Here is a 21,352-nt window from a genome sequence, read left to right on the forward strand (position 1 = left end):
TTCCATAGCCAATTTTAGATCAAGAACGCAAATTCACTTTCTACAAAAATCGAATAATGTATCTATACCCAATTCCGGACAGACTAACGTTTTCATAATAGATATATTCAATTTCATCAAAACATATTTCTCTTATTTTATGCAAGTCGCGCGTAATTTAACAATCTCGAATCAATAAAGCGATATTTGTTCTCGCTATGTAACCCTTATATATTTACACCGAACATTGTTTAAGAAATTATCTGTTCCTTAGAATTGTCCATCAAATAGACTATTTTAAAGAATTAATTATTAATAAGCATAAATTTGGATTTCTTTCCAAATGAACATATCGATATTGTTGTTATGTCCTAATTTCCTTCAAACGTTTATGAATTGAGCCCTCAAACGAACGTTTTTGCACAAAATATCAGAATCATCTTCATTAGTACTCGACCTATTTAAATTGTGTAATATAATGTTATAAAGTTTAAAAGTCGGCTAACTAATAGAGATCAAAATAGGAAGTAGGAAGCTAGTGATAACATTTTTTACGCTTGTAACTGAAGCAACTGACAACCACAACAATAACCTCCTATGTTCGATGTAAAGCATGCCACCCCCTCCCCAGGGCACGTGCTTATCAACAGCTGTTTACACCAGATGCTTGTTTCCTCTATTACTTGATACCCCGTCTATCAAACATTTTGTAAAAAGCTAAAGGTTGTAACGGACTGGATGAAGAAAATTTTATGAACGTTGCTTCAGTTATATAGTGTAAAAAAAGTCATTTGAATATGAGTTTCTCACATGGCGTATTTATATAAACTATGTTACTTATTGAAAAGGAGTTATGAGTTAGGAGGCTCTTTTCTATTCCAAAATAAAATCCCACCTTAACTGAAGTTAAGGTATGGACGCTATCTTTAAATAAACTACATAACTACATAATATCCACTTAATTAAACAGTGAAAGTCCAGACTCAATCGGTTAAGCTGTTACGCATATCAGCCGGAAGAAATGTACTGAAGAACTTTTAAAATTGTATTTTAATTTTTGATTTTATAGTACACATTAAAATAATTTTGCAATGTACATAGTACATGTATAAAGAAAAGGATATCTATACTTCTATACTAATAATATACAGCTGAAGAGTGTTTGAACACGCTCATCTCGGGAACTGATGGACCAAAGACAAAGATTCTTTCATCATTGAATATGCACATGATCCCTAAGTTGCTTATTATTCTGTGCCTGAGTGCTATAGCATAGATTACTGAATAGTTACTACGTGCTATGTACATATTGTATACGTACTAAAAAAAACCCGGGGCGGACCGCTAGTATAGTACTTACATAGTAAGTATAAATTTTAAATAATTAAATGTGTTATAATACCGACTGATTTCACTGAGGTTAGAGACTTCTATAACAAAGCAATTAAATTTTAGTAAAATTAGAAATTTTTAATTTTTATCTTTAAATATATTTATAGGTTTACTTGTAGTTCATTGAGTTCTAGACATTGATAAATGATCTGAAAAGAAGGTTGTAATCCTTTTCGCGCTGTTGAAGTTGCACGATATCGAGTTCCCGCTATTTTTGACAGACCACAGATATTAAACTCAACTTTTTAATGACGCGGGCGTGGTGTGATAGATTAAAAATAAAACAAAGGAGCTAACGATTCAATTTCGTTTATTTCTGTTCTTTTATAACTCATCAAAGCATTTGCAGTGATTTGCAGCAATATTGACGTAAATTTAATGAGACTAGTATTATTTGAACCTTTGAGATTAAAATTCTTTTACGAGTTGCATACTTTTAGAAACTTGTAACTAACTAATAAAAAAACAAGTGTAATATTACAAATTTAAAAATCGCAAACAAATCACTTTTAAATGCATTTACAACAATGTCTTTCTTTCCCTTTATATATAACAATTGAATGTTATATTTAAACCTTATGAAACAATAATATTAATATTTACATTATTATCACAACATCTGTTCAAGGCATTTTAGTTCACGGCACGGTGGTGTTGCTAGACTCTACACAGAAATATAATTTTAACTTTTTTATCTGTATTCTTTAATTCGCAACACAGAAGTGATTTACAGATACAAAATGCCTCAAAATTATATAACATCTATCTTAAAAACGTGATATATCTATACAACTTACATTAATATTTACAAAGTACACAAGTTTACTATATTATATAAAATATACAATTCTGTCTTAAAATTACTGACTCGGTTTTTAATAAATATAAAGTATTAAAGCCAAATAAAATATTTATACAGGTTCGCCATATGTCATCACTTAATACTGTGTTGGGAATGGTTAACAATGGCTTGGCCGTTTGTTACAGATGTATCGACGGACTATTTACTTAATTTAGTGAGGTATTTTATTTTTGAAAATTTGGATGTCATGGATGTGAAATGAAATGACTAAATATTGGAGTGAACTATTCAATTTTAGACTAATTAATTGTACAATAGTAAAACTGTTACGCAAATTAAAAGGCATTTCACGTGTTAAATAAATTATAACAATTCAAACCCAAAAACAGTTTAACTAAAGCACATTTCAGTCCATAGGAACATAAACACGGACAAGCGTGATCCACGCGAGATTCAAAGCTCATTATAGCTAGGATTATTGTCGTTTTGTACTATGGTAGAGTACAGTTAAAGAACTCATGGGTCGTCCTTCTTTTTCCGCAACTTGCCTTCCGTGTGTATTGTCTGCGTGACCTTCTCCACAGCATCCGAAAGGTCCGCATCTGGTTCCATCGCTGTTGACAATGCGGAAATGTACGCACACGCTATCCTTAAAACTGATAATTTTGACAGTTTCTGGTTGTGACTGTACGCGGGTATCGCTTTTCGCAACGTGTCAAACGCAGCGCTTATTGTGTGGACCCTCGTTCGCTCCCTAGCGTTTGCTTCTATCCGCCTCTCCCTTGTCATGTTCTTATAATTCCTCTGCTCTCTGGGCTTCTTGTCTGAGAACGGTTCAATGACCCCTGGATGTGGCGGTACTCTCGGGGGGCCAATGGGTTTTATTATTGTGACCGGAGGTGGTTCTATCGGCCTCCGTCGTTGCCTAAGTAGACTAGTTTCACTCGTCTTCTTGACTAAGGAGAGAGGTTCATTTTGGGGTTCCTCCGCGAAGGACCAGGGTCTGAAGGGGTTGGACGAGTCGCTTTCAGGGCTAGTTAGGTCTTCTCTAGAGCCTAGTCTTATCCGTTTTTTAGGTGGTTGTATTCTGGTTGGTGTTCTGTCGCGCTTCCTGTCTGTGACGAGTCTGACTCCCGAGTCGTCGGAGTGCGCTGGGCCGGAGCAAGAGTCGTCATCGTCGCCGCCCGATACAAAACCCGCGTCTCTTTCTGATATACGTTCTGTAACAAAGATAACATTTTGAATTAGATAAATTGTCACTTGTATTGAATTTTGACGTATTCGATGGTAACAATTCATAACGTTCGAAAGAAGAAAGTAGATACACAAATTTTTTTGGTTAACCGAATTAATTGCTAAAATCCTTTACAATTCCAGCCCCTTATTTCTATTTTATTCCTCTAGTACAATTCTAGTTAAGCCCTAGGTATACGTTTCTCCATATATCCGAACCTCGCCCTCTCACGATCTGTCGTCCCAGATAGTTTTATAGACGTTGTATCGGCAATCAATCGCATCGTTAACAAATGCGTGCAATGGCAGTTTCATCTGTCAATCGGGATAAAAGGACAAAGTCGGACGCTAGTTATAGACTACACGCCTCGTATACAAACATATCGCATGACACATATATATTTCTATTTAATCTGTGATAGACCCATAGTCTATGACAACTGTCAAAATCAATAAGTAATGCTCTTTTTCGTTATAGTTTGCAAGACATGTCTTATATATTTTACAAGTTCAAAATATTTTTCTATTCCCATACAGACTATCAATAGCACCTGTTCCTCATAACAGATAATTGCTTATTTAAGGAAAATCTATATAAAGATACGAAGTTAAGAGTAGTGTTCAGAAGACGAGTTTAATTAATAAATTAACACTGAATGTTATTTATTACTAGCGGACCGCCCCGGCTTCGCCCGTGGTGCATACATAGTCTTTAGCCTTCCTCAATAAATGGGCTATCTAACACTGAAAGAATATTTCAAATCGGGCCAGTAGTTCCTGAGACTAATGCGTTCAAACAAACAAACAAACTCTTCAGCTTTATAATATTAGTATAGATTATGATAAACGATTATCAATCGATTGAGTGATAATTCAATAAAATGGTATTTGATCTCGAGAAAGTCATGATGATCTTGCTAACTGTGATTAAAAAAAAACTTCTTTTTTAATACACATCATGACTATTAACTTGCATAATATTTTATTATGTTATCCACTTTAGCGCCTCTTTAATTATTTAATTCTTATGTTGTTTGTTTTGCAGTTGCGAGGTATTAAAGAAATTTCGAAATGAGATTAGCATATTTTAGCTTGTTAGTTATAAACAAATTCTTTTAGCTATTATGTATACACATAAATAGAACAAAGAAATACATAATAGAGTGTTACTTATATAACTTTGTTTCTATTTTGTGCATCATTAGAAGTCGACAATCCAAGCTAAAATTCGCAGCGATAAACAATTACTTTGAAATAAAAACAAAAACATTCAAATTGACAATTTTAATGAAACCATACGGAACCCACCATCTAAACAATTATCAGAATCGGTTCACCAAGTCGAAAGGTATAAGGTAACGAACCCTAAGAACACAGTCAAATAGAGCACTCCTTTTTTGAAATTCATTGAAAACTGTATAATAACATTTCAGATGCTAAAAAAGTATTTATATGAAGAGACATCCTCGACTTATATTTACTTAAAATAAGATGATCAAAAACTCCTAATGATAACTTCAAAGATATCTAATTGTGTAACCGTTGAAAGCAGTTTTAATGTGGGCAAAACCGAATAGTCCTAGTATTCGTGCGATAACAGGCTATTAAAATAAAATTATGTATGTATTATAAATTATAATAATTTTCGGATTATTTTACTGATCATGTTGTCGAATATATTGTTTTGTAATATTACTACAATGAATAAGGGGATAGTAGGAGAGGATAGGAGAAAACAATAAAAATTAAGATAAAGTAAAATAATACACTTATAGGTTGGCAAAAAAACCTAATTAGGTAAAAACTACGATAATTGATTAATATTCAACGTAAGCCACTAGATAATTTTCATCAATCAAACATTTAAAATGCTAATTGCATTATTATACAATAGGCGGTTTAGTCTACTTATAAAGATAAGTCTAATCAACAATTATTCCCAGAAATTCTACAGATTAAAATGGCATTCTGATTTTTTATCTGTGGCCGTGCGTGAAGACTATGCTTTATGATCTTGTCTATGACAGAATACAAAAGTCGAAACTATAAAAATGTTGCGTAAATCACATAATTTTATCTAGACGATTGCCATAAGCGCCGGCGCCTCTGTGACGTCATCGGCGCACATGAGGTGGTTTTAAATTACCGTGAAGCTAATGCATGCAATGGGAATGCATTGTAAATTCTTAATGAATAAGTGCAATGAAGAGTTTTATTTGAATAAATAAGTTTTAATTAGGTACAGTACATAGCTAATTTATTTAATGAATCATTTCTCACGCTAGCCCATGATGAATATAGCTCGCATATAGGAAAACTACTAAATATATTTTTAAAGACACATAATACAACTTTATGAACGTGATTTTTATTTTATCATATTTAAGAACGAACCAAATAAGGTGAAGATGTGTAATTCTAACATTCTAATAAATTTGAATGTTTCCTAGAAACATTGGAATTCATGCCAAATACCTATGTAAAATCTATGGTCCTTACGCCAAGTATGTATTATATAATTTTTAATAAAGTTTCTTATTACATATTTTCTTTATGTTTCCTCATATCGAATCAGAATCGAATTTTCGTTATATGAAAATTGTTTTAGCCGATTTAAAAAAAGAGGAGGAGGTTCTTAATTGAACTATATTTTTGTCATTTTTACCTCATTACATTTTCTGGGTTAACCGTTTTTGACGATTCTTTTTTTTTTATTTGAAACCTAGTGTCTCCCGTGTGCACCTATTTATATACCCTTATGTATAGTTCTGACATATTGATGGTTTAGTTGCATGTTAAAAAAATGTTATTTTAAATAGGGTGTTCACTCGAATATAGTCATGAAAAAATAATAAAGTAAAAATTTTTAAATAGCGAACAATAAAATGTTTTACGAAATAACCTAATGTGAGCAAGATTCTCAGATGAAACAGGTTCCCCATATGGTTACTTGATTGTTATTTATATTTTATACATAACTACTTCTAGAATGTGATTGTCCGCATTCCACGTTGCTATGGCAACAGGCGGTATGTCTAAATAATTTGAAGAAATTGCATAATGATCTAGACAGAATCCCACATTAATAAAAACGTATTATTCCAGGGAGTAAAGTCATAGAATTATCAATTTCTATGGAAAAGAGCTAAAGAGCCTGCGAACGAAACGAGGGAAAGTAATTACTAAAGATAGTTAAGTATTTCTATACAAATACATTCCTAAATATACATTGCAGGCCAACCACAACGCTAACTATTTAACGACTTTGCTAGCAGTTATTGGATTGCGAACAACAATTCAGTTCCCAAATTGTTCCGCCTACTGTGACAGCTTGAAGCTGATTAACCCAAAACGTGTTCTGAGTATGGAGACATCGGTCCTACTACAGTACTATTTTTGACATCTACTCTAAATCCACTCAAAATTTGTAAGATTTACGTGTGCTTGTTAATTATTATACGTACTTCATTATACACTAAGGAAGTTTTAATTTAAAGCAAGCTTTGTTAAGTACATTATTTAAGTTGATAATAAAATCTTCACATAATAACTATCTCGCATGTCCATCGCATCCATAGAGATCATCATAATTCAAATCTTCATAAACCATGAATTGTGTAAGTAATAAAAGTTTATATCTAAAACAAAGGGTGAACATAAGCAACGCCGCGAGTTTAACACGCTATAATTGTACATCCGTAATGGTCGAGCTACCGGAATTGCTTTATAGCTCATAATCGTGGAGCCGCGGCGCCGAGAAGGCGTTCCAATCACCATACATCACAAAACTTGCGATCACCCAAATTTCAACTCTAACGACATTCAAATACGAGACTATTATGCAATGTTGATCGTAAAGGTAATATTGTTGAGCTATCTTCTCACACTACAGGTGTTTTTTTTTTTTTATAGAACGAAGCTCAGACCGCCCCGCCTACGTTTGATTGAGGTTTTAATTGCTTAGAGGTTTTACAAAGAATTCTTTCGCCGTTTACAGATGTGCCTATCATTAAAAGATTTTTCTCATTTCTACGTGTTGTAGATAAATGTGATACTATAAATACATTACTCGCTTTAGAAATCACGTTTGTGGAATTCAAGGTTTTTGCGGCTCAGCTGGAACGTGCAGAGCTGGCAGTAAATGAGTGTAGTTCATTAATACATTTGAATCGCGTATAACATAACTACAAATTTCAATGTATCATTAATTAAACCATTGTATTGTAACAAAAAAGTGACACATTAATTATATTTCGTAGCGGCATTGTGCGGTGAGCGCAGTGTAATATATCAGAGAGAATACATAATAATACATGGCCCAAAGGTCCAGATTTAAGGGTCTCGCTCATTACGCCGATTCACGTTGACGTGTTAAAACAAAGTGGACGAATCAAAGGGACCGGCGCCAACCACACAAAGCTTGAATGGTTTCGATCTCACCACTTGATAACACTGATATGTATCTGGACTCTGGCGCCAAATTTCACAGAATCCCTTAGAAACTTCTCTTTATTTCTATCGTCTATGGACGGGTTGAATTAATGAATCTTATTCTTTTTTTTATTTCGTCTATGGTCTACGGTATGTTTGAGTTTAAAAATCGAAATCATGTCGAATTCAACCTTTGCGTGTACGTTCTATGAAACGACAAACGAAAATGAAGTATTTTTTACTAATCATTCATTGTACAAAAACATAAATTATTTATACAAAGAGAGAAGAGAGCGATCAAAAGTACATTTTGTAATGTTTATGTACCGTTCAAATGGTATTGTACCTGCCGTGGGAGAATTCGCAGGAGCCGAGAAATGAGTAAATGATGAGCGGTCAATTTTATGACTAAATATATATCGTGTCCGCTGTTGAGGCTTGGGCATTCGCACGATTTAGCCTAATGTATGGGAAGTCGTGATGGCTAACTTTCACCAGTGGCGCCAGTGGTCAGCAATACTCGTTTGGTGCAATATAGATTTTGTGACAATTTTAGGCCCATCTCGGGTGATTATTACAATCAGGGGCCGTTAAGAGAATTGAAATGGTTTATGTTTATGATGATACTTACCAAGTACGCGGCTTTATTGCTTCTAAATTCAATTTCATTCAAATGTTCTAGATTTTTTATTAAATTTAAATGTTAGATGCCTAAAGGAAATCTTGGATCACCAAAAATTGTACAGTCAGTCTACACATAAAAAAGGTTTTAATCAGAAAAGGGATTGATAGTTTCGAGATTTCCCCCATGTCCCGGGTGATCAATAGCCCACATTATTTATCCCCGGATCCCGTATTCGGGATCGTATCCCGGACCTCAGGATCTTATTAGTCACGTATTGCGGCGCGCCACGCCGGCGACACGTTGGCGCCAAACTGCCGCCATTGCTAAGTAACGCTACTAAATAACAATTTCTTATATGGAATGGATTTTCTATTATTATTCCTCGTGTATATTAGCCGCCATTGATTAGTTTAATTAAATCTTCCAAGAATTTGATCTTGCGTGATCGTGTTTGTAATTTGCCATGCAACTGATAAGGTTTTATGTTTGTATTATTGTTTGTTTTAGGCTCTGTGACTCAATACAGAAAAGTGTTGTGAGCTGTTATGAGTAATTTAACGCGGAGCTGACGTTGCAATTGAGATTTAATGAAAATTATTAAATATACCATCAATTGTGTTTATTTATTTGTAAAAGTTTACATTGTTTTTCATTGTAAAGCTTTAGAGCAATAATATATTATAATATTAGATAATATAATGTAAGAATAACATGTAATAAAAAACAAGAGAAGATCGCTTCGTATTCATAACTAAAGTGTTTACGATTGGAAAGGTCAACAACAACAACAACAACAACAACAACAGTACTATCTAACTAATCTAACTTCCAAATTTACGAAAAGTGCTTCTAACAATTCTATAGGATCGCCTCTTATAAGAATGAACTGAACCCAAACGTAACATACCTCCGAATTCTACAGTACTGAAGCACGCCAACTGTAAAAACAATGTAGGAATGTCTGTTTGTCTGTCCGAGACAAAACAGCCTATTGTGTTATGGCGGTAGTCTCAACATGTGGGACACCTGCTGCCATGTGCCTTATATATATTTACTAAGTAAACTTATGTGGTAAATACTGTTGGACTTGAGGCTGTTAAATAATTTTACAATAGCATTTACTTATACGGGTTACTAAAGCCCATTTTAGCCATAGGCATTATTTTATTTATTCATAACTAATAGACAATATTATAGAAATAAAATACTTTTAAACAGACCACGCTCGCTGTAAAGTGTTCGAAACGTCGGGTTAATAATATAAGACACTCGCGTAATATCAAACACAAGGAAATACTAGACAATATTATTCTTAACTGCTCTTTAGAGTAAAAAGAGTAGCGTGTCATCAATATTTTAATGAATTAAGATTTAGAATTACAAATCCGGTGTTGCTTGCTTTAAAAACTTCCTATTTTGTAAATATTTATACACTAAAGGATATATCATCTGTGTGACGACGAACTACAAAAAAACCTATGCTTAATTTAAAAATGTATGTAACTGATATTAATACCATGTTTAATGGATTTCACCACCTGGCTGAAAGAGAAAAATTGCATCTCCGTGACACTTTGGCAGCAGTCATTTATAACACATCTCCAATAGCCTGATTTTGAATAAAACTTGACTGCGCATAGACAATCTTGAATAATTTTCGCAATACGACGCAAAAAAATATTATTTGTCGTTGTGTTTTTGATACCTATAAATAGTCGAACAATTTTGCTAAATTATAACAAGGCTTCATTTTAAAACATAAAATTTTGAATAATTAATTTGTAAAAAAATAATGGAAATCCCGCCAAAATTAAAAAAAAAATAATCTATGATAATTACGGTTACATGATGATTCCAATTTTGAGAGTACATCATTGCTTAAGCAACATGGGGCGATCGTATGTTAATAAGATCCGGGTAATCATATATCCAAGGAAAATAAAAATCTTATAAATATTATATTTCTTATTGTATTTTTAACTTCTTCGTATAAAGCGATTGTAAATGCATAAAAAACGGATAATTAGTTAAATTACATTAAATGTAGCAATCCTAATCTCGATTTACATCTACAAAATACTGTACCGGCGATAAAAAATTTATATGCCCAGTATTCATCTTTTGGTAAAACCCAGAAACATTTTTAATGAAGGCAATTATAGTGCCAGTTGTCAATGGCTGTAAGAATGACCTTGTGTCGGCGCCCTAACGGCGATAATAAATCAGATATAAAAAGTTAATTTCGCATGCGCTAAGTTGGAATCGCAGCCAGATGGTTTATCCCGATGTTTATCTGCCATCTGGCAGAAAAAATGTGATCTTTTGAACGTCGAAAATATTTTTAACGTCTTACAAAGGATATTTTACGGATCAGGATGTTTTCGTGTGTATTATGTTACTCACGAGCTATAATATTGTCATGAAAGGTTGATCGTAAAATAAAAAAAGCATACCATGCGGAATTACGTTTTTCAACTAATTAATTAGAGGCTAGATAATCCCAGATTTAGGAATAGGAATGCAATTAACCGTCCTATTCATAATGGTGATTTTATTCAAAATTACATCTATCGTTTTAAACCTTTCCCGGATATAGTCGCCATGACAGCTCATAAAGTCATTCAAATTAGGCGCCAGTTTATCTCAAAGATATTTATGATTCTTTGAGCGGACAAGCAAATTAATGCAAATGGCGGAATGCGATGTAGCAATAACATTCGAAAGAATAATGCTATAAATATTGACGTTTGTTGACGAACAATGGCTTTATTAACATTTAAAGAATTAGTAAATATTATTATTTTACTTATAAACAGCGGTGATGATGGGCTTATAAATATTTATTTCGATTCAAATGTGAAAATGAAGTATAACGCCGATTGTTATCAAAAATAATTTATTCTGATATGCAATAACAAAAAAATTCAGCAAAGAAACAAATTTCAATGCTATAAAACTAAAAATTAAAAATTTCAATATTCAAAATAATGGAACATTGGCATACAGTGACAAGTTATGAAGGATTAAAAAACTAAGAATGTTGCCATAAATTGTACAATAATAAACTAACGTAGTTACCAGGGTGCGAAACGGGACTAGACGACCTAACAGGCTCACTATGTCCTTTCTTGACTTGTATAATTTATTGGACCTACTTGACATGTTAGACCGTGTGAGAGTCTATGTTTTGTTTTCTGTTTATGGTTGCTATACTGAAAAAAGTAGAATTAATATAAATTGTTAAACAGACATTCTATCCCATAAGACATAATATATTGTGTGTTATGTATCGTTTTCTAAAACAAAGTTATATCTTATCGTGTTAATTATGCTGTTTTTTTTTCTAAATTTGATTAAAACGTATAACTATTTCTACGCATGACTAAGGAACAGAATATTCAGACTACGACATCATATTCAAAATTGACCAATACCATGTTTTCAACGTTGATTATTTAAATGAATTAAATAAATATGAGATGAAAACTTTATAAGCGTATTCGTAAATCGCAATAAATTGTCTTAGTGTCAATTTTATCAAATGAAATGTGTATTGTAAAGGTGTGTCGGCGCCGGTTTCCACATAGGAGTCGACAAAATGGACCAATCAGATTCTTTCTAACTGACCAATTGTGTTGTTTGTCTGTGTATTTATCCAGTCTAATCTAGACATATTCTAATTTACTTCGCTTTTATTTAACAACATTAAAAATGGATAATTCAAATGTAGTTATCATTCGTTTTAAAACTTCGATATTCCTGTCAGTTTCTGTGATAGTGATGTTTTGAACATACGAGCTCATATAGCGCTTCTATCATCAGAATCTTTTAAAAATACTAAGCTTTTAAATATATAACAAATGAATATTGTGTATTACATGATTATAAAAAAAAGTAAAGATAAGCGTAGCATAAAAATTCTTATATATAATTATATAGTAGTAGTATAATGTGGCTGTCGAATGTTGATTGTATTTATGTATTATGTTTATGAATCCGTAGGGATATAAGGCATATTTCTTATTAGTTTTTGACAAGAAATCATCAAGACAAATGGATATTCTTATCTTATCTACATTTATCCCTTTCCGCTGCCCGAAAAGGCGAAGGAAAACGTTGTGTGACTTTTTGTGAATCTTTCCACCCGCAATTGGCCAGCGTGGTCGATTATGAATTGAATTAATCCGCACAGGAGACCTGTTTATCTGCAGCGGGAACAAATATGACGTGAAAGTGACGTTGGTGAATCATCAACATCTCATATTAAATCACCTTAAGAATTTTTTTTTTTCGATAAATAATAATAGCAGTAGATTTTTGCCCCCAAAAATCTGCATTGCCGGCATTCGGCATCAAAGGCGCCTCCCATCCTTGTTCCATGAAAATCTCTTGATTACGTGTTTTCCATTTAATTGCCGCCAAAATAAAAGTAGCATACCGGATACAGATGAATCAAAGTAACATGATACAATTTACAACTGCGTTGGAACACCCACGCGATGCAATGTTTTAAGCGAATTTACGAGCACGCATTTATAGATAGCAGTGCTCTTTCAAACTTATGTTTTATTAGATGAATTAGATTTATGTCACATTTGATGTTACAAGAAACTAGGCAAGAAGACCTTTGAGCTTATATTCCGGAATAAAAATATATGAATAAATAGTTCGGATAGGTTTGTAGGATAAAATAGAATGTGCAGGAAGGACAGCAAAGCAAATGTCAACGATGGTGTTGCTAAAACAATAATTTGATGTCATTTGTTTAGACTGCTGAAGAGTATACACCTATTGTTGTTTTTATAGAGGATTCATAATATCGCATCTGATTTGTTCATGTCATCCGTTAGCATTCCTAAGCCTTCGCTTGTAGAGAACTTTTTTAAATATATCAACTTTTTCTGTATCCGCGTATCGAGGGAAGTGTGGGCTATCTTTTGTTTTTATGCCTGGCCACCCGATCGCTTCCTCCCTTTGTCTTTTTCGACGAATTTTAGGCTTCCCGTCATCCCTTTTAATATTTATGGACGTATGCAAAAATCTGTAATAGGTCTTCCTTTGCAATTGGCTGTTACCTAAACGTATATGACAATTGATTGGTCTTAACTGAAGGAACTAAGTACATTTTGTATCCTGCCTTGTTATAGTCTCAAATAAATATTATGAATTTAAAGACATTTTTTTTCATTGCCTAAAATCTATACATTATAAAAGTACGTATGTACTTTGACAGATTGGATCGGGTACATATGTATTTTATGTGTATTTAGTATTTTGTAGGCAGCTCTATATTTTCTAATTCGCACTTGATAGATAAATATTTAACAACATCTGTCACTATTGCATACTGCATACATCTGTTCGCCTCGTGTACTACAGATAATTACAACAATAAAAATGTTGTTCTTTGGCAAAGCTGTAAACGTTCGCACAGCTGTTTTAAAATTTATTTTTTTCTTTTACTGAAGAATATAGAGTCGTAATATATATTCAAATTTACGCATCTTATATTGTGTTTTTAAATGCGTTTGAAAACCTTTGAAAGTTTTGATGAGCTTCTGCCTAAATATTTATTTTTATTTTCCTTTATTGAATTAGTTACAACGCAATAATCGGTATATATATATGCTTTGGTAATAAATGCATAGCCAATTAGAGATTTAATAACTCAAAATATCCAATGGAATTCTAATATGATAAAACACGTGACAGTGTTGCGTTTAAAATAGCACACTTGCAGTAATTTTTACGATTGGCAGTATTTTGAAACAACGTCACGTGGGGTCCGGCACGTGAACAATTTTATAGTGCAACAAGTTCTGATACGGTTACTTTACAAATAGCCCCATGTTATCGAATACGGATACAGATTTTTTTAAAAAAAGTTTCAACAGGACATTTTTATTTTCAAATCTTGGAACTTGAAAAAAAAAAAGAAAACAATTTGAAGTTTTCATTCAATTGGGTTCGTCTTTTTGTTGCTATTATTGTTATTGAATGCAAAATGGCGCGAACTTTAACAAAATTCCCAATATAAAAATGGACTCATTTAAAAGCTAAATTATTCAAGTAAGCGGTAATACAAGACCCTGACACTGGTCGCTTTTTTCTAATGCCTTAAGCATTACGCCACTGGAAAACCCCAAAACAACAAAATCTAAATCCTAATAATATTTCAAGTTCAAGCTGTGAATCGTATGCATTAAAATGATAATAGATAAAATAGATTCTAACGTTCGCGGCGTTTAAGAAACCTATTAATGTCCTGCCCCTTAGGTACAATTGAAGGGCATTCCTGATTTCCATTCCTTATTGATATTACTCATTGCATGGGATTGATATTTTAAATGTTCAAAATATTTGCCATATACTACTTCTCTTAAAGTTTTATAAATATACGTAGTAGATATTATTATTTTCTTTCAATTGTTTGTTTTATTACGTACGCTGAATTAAAAATAAATAAGAATCTAATTAATATCATATTATATGCGTAGTATCGTCTTATGACAGCTCCTTAGATAGCCATTTAATTAGACACAAGAAAACAATGGAGAACAAGTAATTTTTCAGCAGTAAAACTGAACGGTTGTCGCCACATGTCAGAGCCATGACGTAAGCACGTTTGGATACCAGATGTGGCATTGCAGATGGGGACATAATAGCTGTAATAATGCTCAGTGTCGGCTGTTTGACATCTGTATCTGTAAAAAAGTAAAGGGTGACTTCTGTGCGACTGCTAACAGATGATTAAGAATTTTGCCGCGCTTTTTTTAGGTACGCAGGCTCGGTAGTTGCGATGTCATTCATTTTAGTGTGCAAATGTCAATAAGACTGATGTTATATTGAATTGGTAAGATTTATTTTATTGTTGACAATTTATTGGAGTATGTACTTTATAAGTTGGAACCAAAATTATTGAGGGCACTTTAAATTATCTAAATATACTTAATCAAATAAAACACACTTCTAGTGGTTGTTTTATTATCCATCCTTTATTTTTCATTACAAATTTATAACTATTATTATCGCTTATCAGCAAATCAGCCTGATTATCTTTTAGACTTGAGTACACGTGTACCCGCGATTAATTTGTTGTTATTTTCGATGATAAAAATTATCAAGTGTTCTGTAACGAGTTAAAAACTTTATCGTTGAAAGGTACATTCTTGAAATTACAAATTAAATTCCTAAAAAAATGATGTTCAAAGATTTCATTACATACATACATACATACATAGATACAGGCCAAGCTAATAAAACCGTGTTAAAAAGACATAGGCTCTCTTGGCGTCTAAGGCGTCAAGTATGACATATTTATAGAAATACGAAATTATTTGCTATATGCGTGTTAGGTTTGGTTGACGTGTTCGTTTGCTTTTTGGAAAGTGAAGTACTGGACAGATTTAAATAATTCTTGCACAGGATAACTACGTCATCGCCGAGTTCTAAGACTAGATACAAATGTGCCACGGACAAAGCCGGGAGACCGCTAGTTTAATAATAAATAGCAGGTGGTATATATTGAATAACAATACATTAATTTGAAACATCTGTTTGCTGTGAACATTACTGGTTGTTACCATATTTTACTCAGATCTCAGTTCACAAACATACATTTAGTAATTCATGGAAATCGTAACACATACATTTAATTTGTATTCAATAAACACCCTAAAGATTACGAAATACGCGTTTTAAGACGTCAATGAATTGACAATAAAATCAAAGGAAACACAATATGCTGTTTTTAATTAAGCTATATCATAAATGAAATTTTTTTACTTTTAAAAATATTTTTATTATTACCTCATAAATACTTCATTTCGTAAAGTATCCTAAATAACTAAATTGCCTATTCATATTGCAACGGGCAACACTGGCGACCTAATTCTAAAAAAAAATAAACAGATTCGTTCTTTTTATCCCACATGACCCCCGCTATGCGACATGTGAACAAACATACGTGTTTTCTATTAAAAACCATATCGTCACAATAACTTTTATCACTAACGATATAGGGGTTATTTTTGTGTGTCTAAAACGATATTGTATTTGCAGTGGTGTACACTTGTTCTAAAGTATAGGGTTTTTTCACCCTAACATGTGCAGTGAGGCGTTTTTAGAACCCTTCTGTTTTCGGTGATAAATTAATTAGTATTGATTGATTAGTTGCTAACAATCAACCGTTTGTTGATCCAATTACGAAATTAAATCAATATAATCGTATTAATACAATTTTTCTCACGATTTCGGCAGAGGTTTTTTTTTATCCTAGTATTGGATATTTATTACACAAGTCTTAAATATAAAGACTCATGCTTAGCTTCCAATTGATATAGACCACGCTCGTGCGGAAGATATCTGATATAGTATCGATAATTAATAAGATATTATATTTTGAATTATTCCTTTACTAACTATTTTGTTCAATAACAAATTTAAAACATATATTTTACTATTTAGTGATCCATTTTCGATCAAAATTTTTATGCAAAAAATATTTTTATTAAATAGTCGAATTTGTCTATGATTTAAACACGGATATAGGAAATGGCAAAACTGACACATGGATAAGACACGGTCCAGACTACACAGAGTCCGAATGACATCTGTACGAAACTACGAAGTAACGAGATCTGAGTAATGCAGTGCCCATGTGGGAGTAGCAATTTGCTTAAGAAATTAAACGAAGCCTTTTTAAGTCCTGAATGTTTATTTATAAGTGCCCATGTACGGCTGTCGAATTTATAGTTCGGACGTTTACTGAGCTTCCGGCGTTTAGTTCACTTTATTACACCCACGTTTATGTCATTTAAGTTTAATATTGACTTGTAATAACTATATATTCGGGTCTTTTAAATCGTCATTGTTGGTGTTGCTTACTTCACTGGTTCGTTGAACTTTAGGTACGATTTTTTTCAAGAAGGTTGAGTAAACAGTCTTAATGACATCGTAAAATTAAAATTGCGTTAAAAAATTTGCCTTACGTTATCTTTTTACGTGTTGCATTCAAGAGTAACTATTGAATAAACTATGATACAAGTAGGCAAAAATTTCATGTGCTTACATACAGCATTAAAAAATAAATTATGAAAATATTAAACAATCGGTATGAATAAAAGTATGTAAATAATTAATGTATCTATAATTTACAATATTAATATTATGTTCATATATAAATCAATCAAATAAAACAAACCTTTAACATCAGCTTGAACAGCATCCGCAGTGCTGGTAGACAAAACACTGGACATAATGATTCTCTTCAATATCGATCCTCCAAAATAATCCTTAGAAAACGTATCAAAATCCACTCAATAAAACATCTTATAGATGTCACACAGTTAATACATTAACACTTCATATATTTCGTAATTACGTTCGCGTATGATCCGCTTTCCGACAACATCAAACACACCCTTCCCGTCCAACAGTTAGTAGTCAACTAAAATTTACCAAAGTAATAAGTTGACTGTTGGCTCGAGCCGAGGCGGGGTAAAAAAGCACGGCGCCAGGCCAGTCTCGCCCTTTAGAGATGCACCCGATATGATATACGATCAGTTTATCGAACGATGAAAAATTGCTCACGTCTTATTAAATCAAATTGCGAAAGGCAAGGGACAGTGCGATTGTGTAGTTACCGCGTCAAGGTTTGTCTATGTATGCCGTATGGTATATCGATCAATTACATTTTAGTTAAATGTTGATCATGAATGTGAGTCAGTGATTATTAAAATTATTTTTTAATGTGCAAATATTGCAATGGCTCTGTTGGTTTACCTTGTACTTCCCTATCCATTATGACTATTTGTATAAAATAACTTTAATCGTGCAATTAATTAATTATTATTTTTTTTTTAGGTAAAACATGTAACTAATTGCGAGAGCAATAACTTTTTTTTTTCATATACATAATATTTAATTATTTTTACATAGTACGATAAATACATGTAAAATATCATGCAAAAATCTAGCAAACGAGATGTTTAAAGAATTCGCCGTTCATTAAATCAGTCAATTAATGCTGCGGCCGTCGTTATCGACATATCGCAGCACTGGCGCGCCAGACGGTCGCATTCTGGCCGGGGCGACTTGAGCACACCGCCTCGGAACATTTGTTAAAACTTGCAGGCTATTTCCACGTCCACATGTGCACTTGTACCGTGACTCACATGATACTTTACGATTTATTCGCACCGTAACAAGCGCTGGAACGAATTAGCTAAACAAATCTTTGATGTTTGCAATGACCATTGTAGTTGTAGGTGGTATCGTTTTGTACGGACGATATAAATGGATCATAAATGCTTTTTTTATTAATAACCAATTTTAAATTTTATGCCAGATATCAGGATATTATTTCATTTACAATATTTTTAAGACTGTTTGTAATGGAATAATAAGAACTTGGTGCAAACAATGTTTAATAAATACGTTTAAATTGGATCAGTAAGTTGGACTATTTACTTGTATTGTAAGTCTTAAAAATTTACAAGGAAAAGCAATAAAATGTATGAATTAAGCAATGTTTGCTCAAATATAGAATTGATGAAATAATATTTTAAAAATGTTTTAATTTCAAATAAACAAGCCTTATAAAGATATCACGCCGGTCACAAAGTTCCTGTGATTATCTGAAAGAGCTGAATCTGCGTCGTCACCACGACACAGCGATTCTGACGTCAGAATTGATAAGTGAAGATATAAATTAATCACATATACGATCTTGCCTAAAAGGTAGACGATGTCAACGTGGACTTCGTATATGGCAGAACATGTGTTTTTGTTTGGTCTCGCTGTGATTCCTCCAACGCCAGATTTGTGGTCTGGCATGGAGGCGGCGTCCCCTTTATCATCTCTTAACGCGTCCAGATTTGGCAACGTCGATACGAAATCCTGTTCCGTCGGCTTTTTGCTCGGACATTTCCTCAGATTCAAGGAACGGCATGCAAAAAGAGCAAGTTTCGCCTCCAGCCTTTATACAGGTTTTGTCATGAATTTTTATGGGCTCAAACAGGGTAACAACATAAATTCGACTCATAAGCGTTGCAATATACACATCGAAGTTGCAAAATACATGGCTGACGGTTTTTTTTAATCACGAAGGAAAATTCTAGAATAATAATTGGAACGTGTGAATTACAGAAATTTGTGCTATTTAGACAGAAATTTTAGTAGCGGTCTCGGTGCTATGAGAGGTGTGAAAGGATAACTCCTGAATAAACAAAATATGCCTGAGATAGTCAATATTCGACCCAGTATAAACTTGTTCCGTGTGGGCGTTAAAACGGTCAGGTAAGGCTTTTGACACCTAACCATGACCGCGGGGAAATAGCGTGAATATTGTCGCGTTCTGTTTAACATCCAATTTTTTACATGTTTGATCAGTCCCTTTAGTTTTGACCCTTGAACAGCGTGGTGTCGAATTTTAACACATTCACATTGTGTGATAACGACAAATTAAAAAAAAATGTTCAAGCACACATTATATTTTGTCATGAAAAGCAAAACATAGTTCGCATAACAGATAGGTGCTTTATTAAAAAATGTTCCAGCATATAAAGATTATGAACGAAAACTTCGATTTAATAAAATATAGAAACTTTGAAATATCTTTTGAATTTAGAATCACTAATTTTTGTCTTGATCAGTAGCAACAAACATTTTGTTACAAGATTGTTATATCTATAAACACATGTCCATTTTAAACATCCTTGCTTTAAAATCTCTTCAATAATCAAAAAAAAAAAAAAGAAATAAGGAGTGGAACCCAATGTCCTGTCAATCAGAGCCAGATTTAATTGGCTCGCTCGCATCGAGCGTATGTACTCGAACCGTTCAAAACAATTCACCGATGAAATAACACGCGATCCGATGACCACCTGGCAACCCCAGCCGTGCTAATAATAAATCTAAATAAAATATATTACATATAAATGTTATTCTTTACAGACACACATCAACGTTAGTATGAATATCCATTTTAATCGTCGTTTCCATTTTTATATTTCCTTTTCCAGCTAAATCCAGATTAAATGAAACTTTTCGAGTCATTCCATACTTGCCTCTAATAGCTCATTATACAACGATTACATTTGAAATATTGCTAAAACATAACGCTTCCTAAAAAAACGCTTTCTTTTCTGAGTGTTCGGAATTCAAAATCGAAGAATGAATTTAATGTTTTCCTACTAAATTGCATTGTAGCCTTTAATGCAATAGACAGGTAGCATAAAATCGAATGTCAACAGAAATCACAGCTGACATATTTTGTATTATTTGATTATATCTTTTATATCAAAAGCGAGAGAGTCTAAAGTCCGGTAGAGAGAAAACATAACTTGCAGGACAGAAGGCGCCGCGCTTGCCGCCGTGGCGCCGGCTAGCCGCCGACACCTCGTGTATTATGAACTAGCCCCGTGACCTGGCGTCGATCAAGTAACATTTGCTTCCGAAAGCAAATTGCCCCACAGTAACTTCCGAGAAATTACAGTAAACTGTGCAACAATTATTTATAGTAAGTGCTTTAGTATAATTGTCGCAGAGCTATATAATGGATTACAATAATTTTTCTACATTAGAAGATATTTATTTTCAAATAGAAGATTCATGTTAATTGGTTATGTATTCATGATCTCTAGATCGAGACCACAATGTTAATTAATTTTATTAATCAGTTACGTTTTACTATTCCGTTATCACGTTGTTTTCGTGTTATAAAACGTATCAAGTTACGTTTGGAATTTTTGGAATGGATCCTTGTATAGATATAAAATAATTGATACAAAAGGATGTTGATTAATATTTAGATACAAACAGACAGCGGCACTTGTCTCCACGCACTGCTCTATCGAAATAAAAACAAGTGTTTAGAAAGAGACAAAAGT

General features: G+C 33.0%; 1 protein-coding gene across 1 annotated transcript; it reads right to left on the reverse strand.

The window, feature by feature from the left end:
* Positions 1 to 1,664: 1,664 nt before the first annotated feature.
* On the reverse strand, positions 1,665 to 17,926 carry LOC119840131 (protein atonal homolog 8). The gene is made up of 2 exons (XM_038366644.1): positions 17,665 to 17,926; positions 1,665 to 3,393 (listed from the first exon to the last, which is right to left on the reverse strand). The coding sequence occupies exons 1-2, from the start codon at positions 17,717 to 17,719 to the stop codon at positions 2,690 to 2,692; spliced, it is 759 nt and encodes a 252-aa protein (XP_038222572.1). The 5' UTR covers positions 17,720 to 17,926; the 3' UTR covers positions 1,665 to 2,689.
* Positions 17,927 to 21,352: the final 3,426 nt, after the last annotated feature.

Source organism: Zerene cesonia, chromosome 5 (assembly GCF_012273895.1).
Source record: "Zerene cesonia ecotype Mississippi chromosome 5, Zerene_cesonia_1.1, whole genome shotgun sequence".
Lineage (NCBI taxonomy): Eukaryota > Metazoa > Arthropoda > Insecta > Lepidoptera > Pieridae > Zerene > Zerene cesonia.